The sequence below is a fragment of the Fulmarus glacialis genome, unplaced genomic scaffold (genome assembly GCF_000690835.1).
Source record: "Fulmarus glacialis isolate BGI_N327 unplaced genomic scaffold, ASM69083v1 scaffold37922, whole genome shotgun sequence".
NCBI classification, from domain to species: domain Eukaryota; kingdom Metazoa; phylum Chordata; class Aves; order Procellariiformes; family Procellariidae; genus Fulmarus; species Fulmarus glacialis.
This window is the reverse complement of record NW_009200405.1, coordinates 1-1,421: the sequence shown is the minus strand read 5'-3', so window position 1 is coordinate 1,421 and position 1,421 is coordinate 1. Positions and strand designations below refer to the sequence as shown.

At 64.1% G+C, this 1,421-nt stretch overlaps 1 protein-coding gene across 1 annotated transcript in view; it reads right to left on the bottom strand.

The window, feature by feature from the left end:
• LOC104073723 (testis-expressed sequence 2 protein-like) overlaps positions 1 to 1,358 on the bottom strand; it is a gene marked incomplete at its 5' end in the record, with an annotated part of 4,246 nt that extends 2,888 nt beyond the window's left edge. The window contains 3 exons of the mRNA XM_009573597.1: positions 210 to 427; positions 753 to 1,056; positions 1,158 to 1,358. Of these exons, the coding sequence (XP_009571892.1) occupies positions 210 to 427; positions 753 to 1,056; positions 1,158 to 1,358 (723 nt within the window). The remainder of the gene's footprint in view (positions 1 to 209; positions 428 to 752; positions 1,057 to 1,157) is intronic.
• Between the last annotated feature and the right edge of the window lie 63 nt (positions 1,359 to 1,421).

Genomic DNA, 1,421 nt, shown 5'->3' with positions numbered 1-1,421 from the left:
CAGAAGCCACGAGCCCCTGGAGCGAGGTGGGCCCATAAGTGGTGGGACCCGCTGGCCGGGTGCTCCCCTGCACCACGGCTTGGCTGCTCAAACCGCAGTGCCGGGAGGGAGGAGACGAACCACAGGACTGGAAGCGGCTGCAAGCAGGGTCCATCAGCCTCTGCTTAGCACTCGTGTCCTGCTCCCAGTGCTGGATTTGTCCCACTCACCTTTGTGGGCGTGGGGCTGCCCAGTGCTCCATGAGAGGGGCTCTGCTCCGGGCTGCCCCCCACCTGCGCTGGCACGAATCGGGCCATGTAGGTGCTGTAATCCAAGAAAATCTTCTGTCGGATGCTTCCCGCCAGGTCCTTGGGTGGGAGAGCGGAGGGGATGTCCTCGGCACTCCCTCCACTGCTGCTGCCGCTGCTCTGCGGAGCCAGTCCCACACCTGGGGACACGGGGACATGAGCGGGTCAGGATGGCATGAGAGGTGACATGCCGCCTGGCCGTGATGCATGCGCAGTGACGTGTTGCAATGCACGTGCAGTGACATGCTGCCCGTCCGTGATGCCAGTGACACACCACCCACCCTGTGCTGGCGAGGGGAATCCTCCAGGCTCTGCCTACTGCTGCAAATGCTCTTGGCTCTGGGCTCCTCCATCTCCCCCCAGGCTCACTGCCTCCTACCAAGGGCTTGTCCTCCCAGCACATGTGCAGCTCCCACCCCGGATCAGTCCCGGCACAGAGCAGAGGCCACGATGGCTGCTTCTCACCTGCCCGGGCTTCGCCGTGGCTGCTGCTGGGTGTCCCGCGGGAGGCTCGCATGAGGTGCTGGTACCACTCCTCCTTCTCCCTCCCCGTCCGCCCGAAGAGGTACAGGCACCTCTCCTTGCAGTCCCCTGGGACATCCTGGCCTGGCACTGGTGCCTTCTTCATCCCTTCATTCCTCTGCAGCTCCGTGTCGTGCTCCTCGCTGATCCTGCACTCCATGTGCGCCGGGTCAGGGAGGAGGACGCAGATGGGGTATTTCTTGTTCCACGTCCGCTTTCGGGCCAGGCTGGGTGGGCAGAGGAAGACCTGCGACACCGAGAGCGGTGGTGAGGCCAGGGCACTGGGGGTCCCCACACAGTAAGAGTCCCCCACTCTCATGGGAGGGTCCTTGGCACTGCTGGACTCACCTTGGCATCAGTCAGGTCATAGCAGCGGTGGCTGACAAAGACGGCATCAAGGATTTCCTCCTCGAAGGTGGCTCGGCGCGGGATATTGCTCTTGGGGTAGGAGAGCTTGAGGGTGGCCCCATCCAGCGTGGCAAGCACCGAGTGCGTGAGCGAGGGGTGGAAAACCTCGGGGTCGTAGACAGGCAGCTGGTTCATCCAGCCCTGGGTGGGAGGAGAGGGAGCTGGCTGCTTCCCCCTGTGCTGTACGGGGTAGCAGCCTGCACC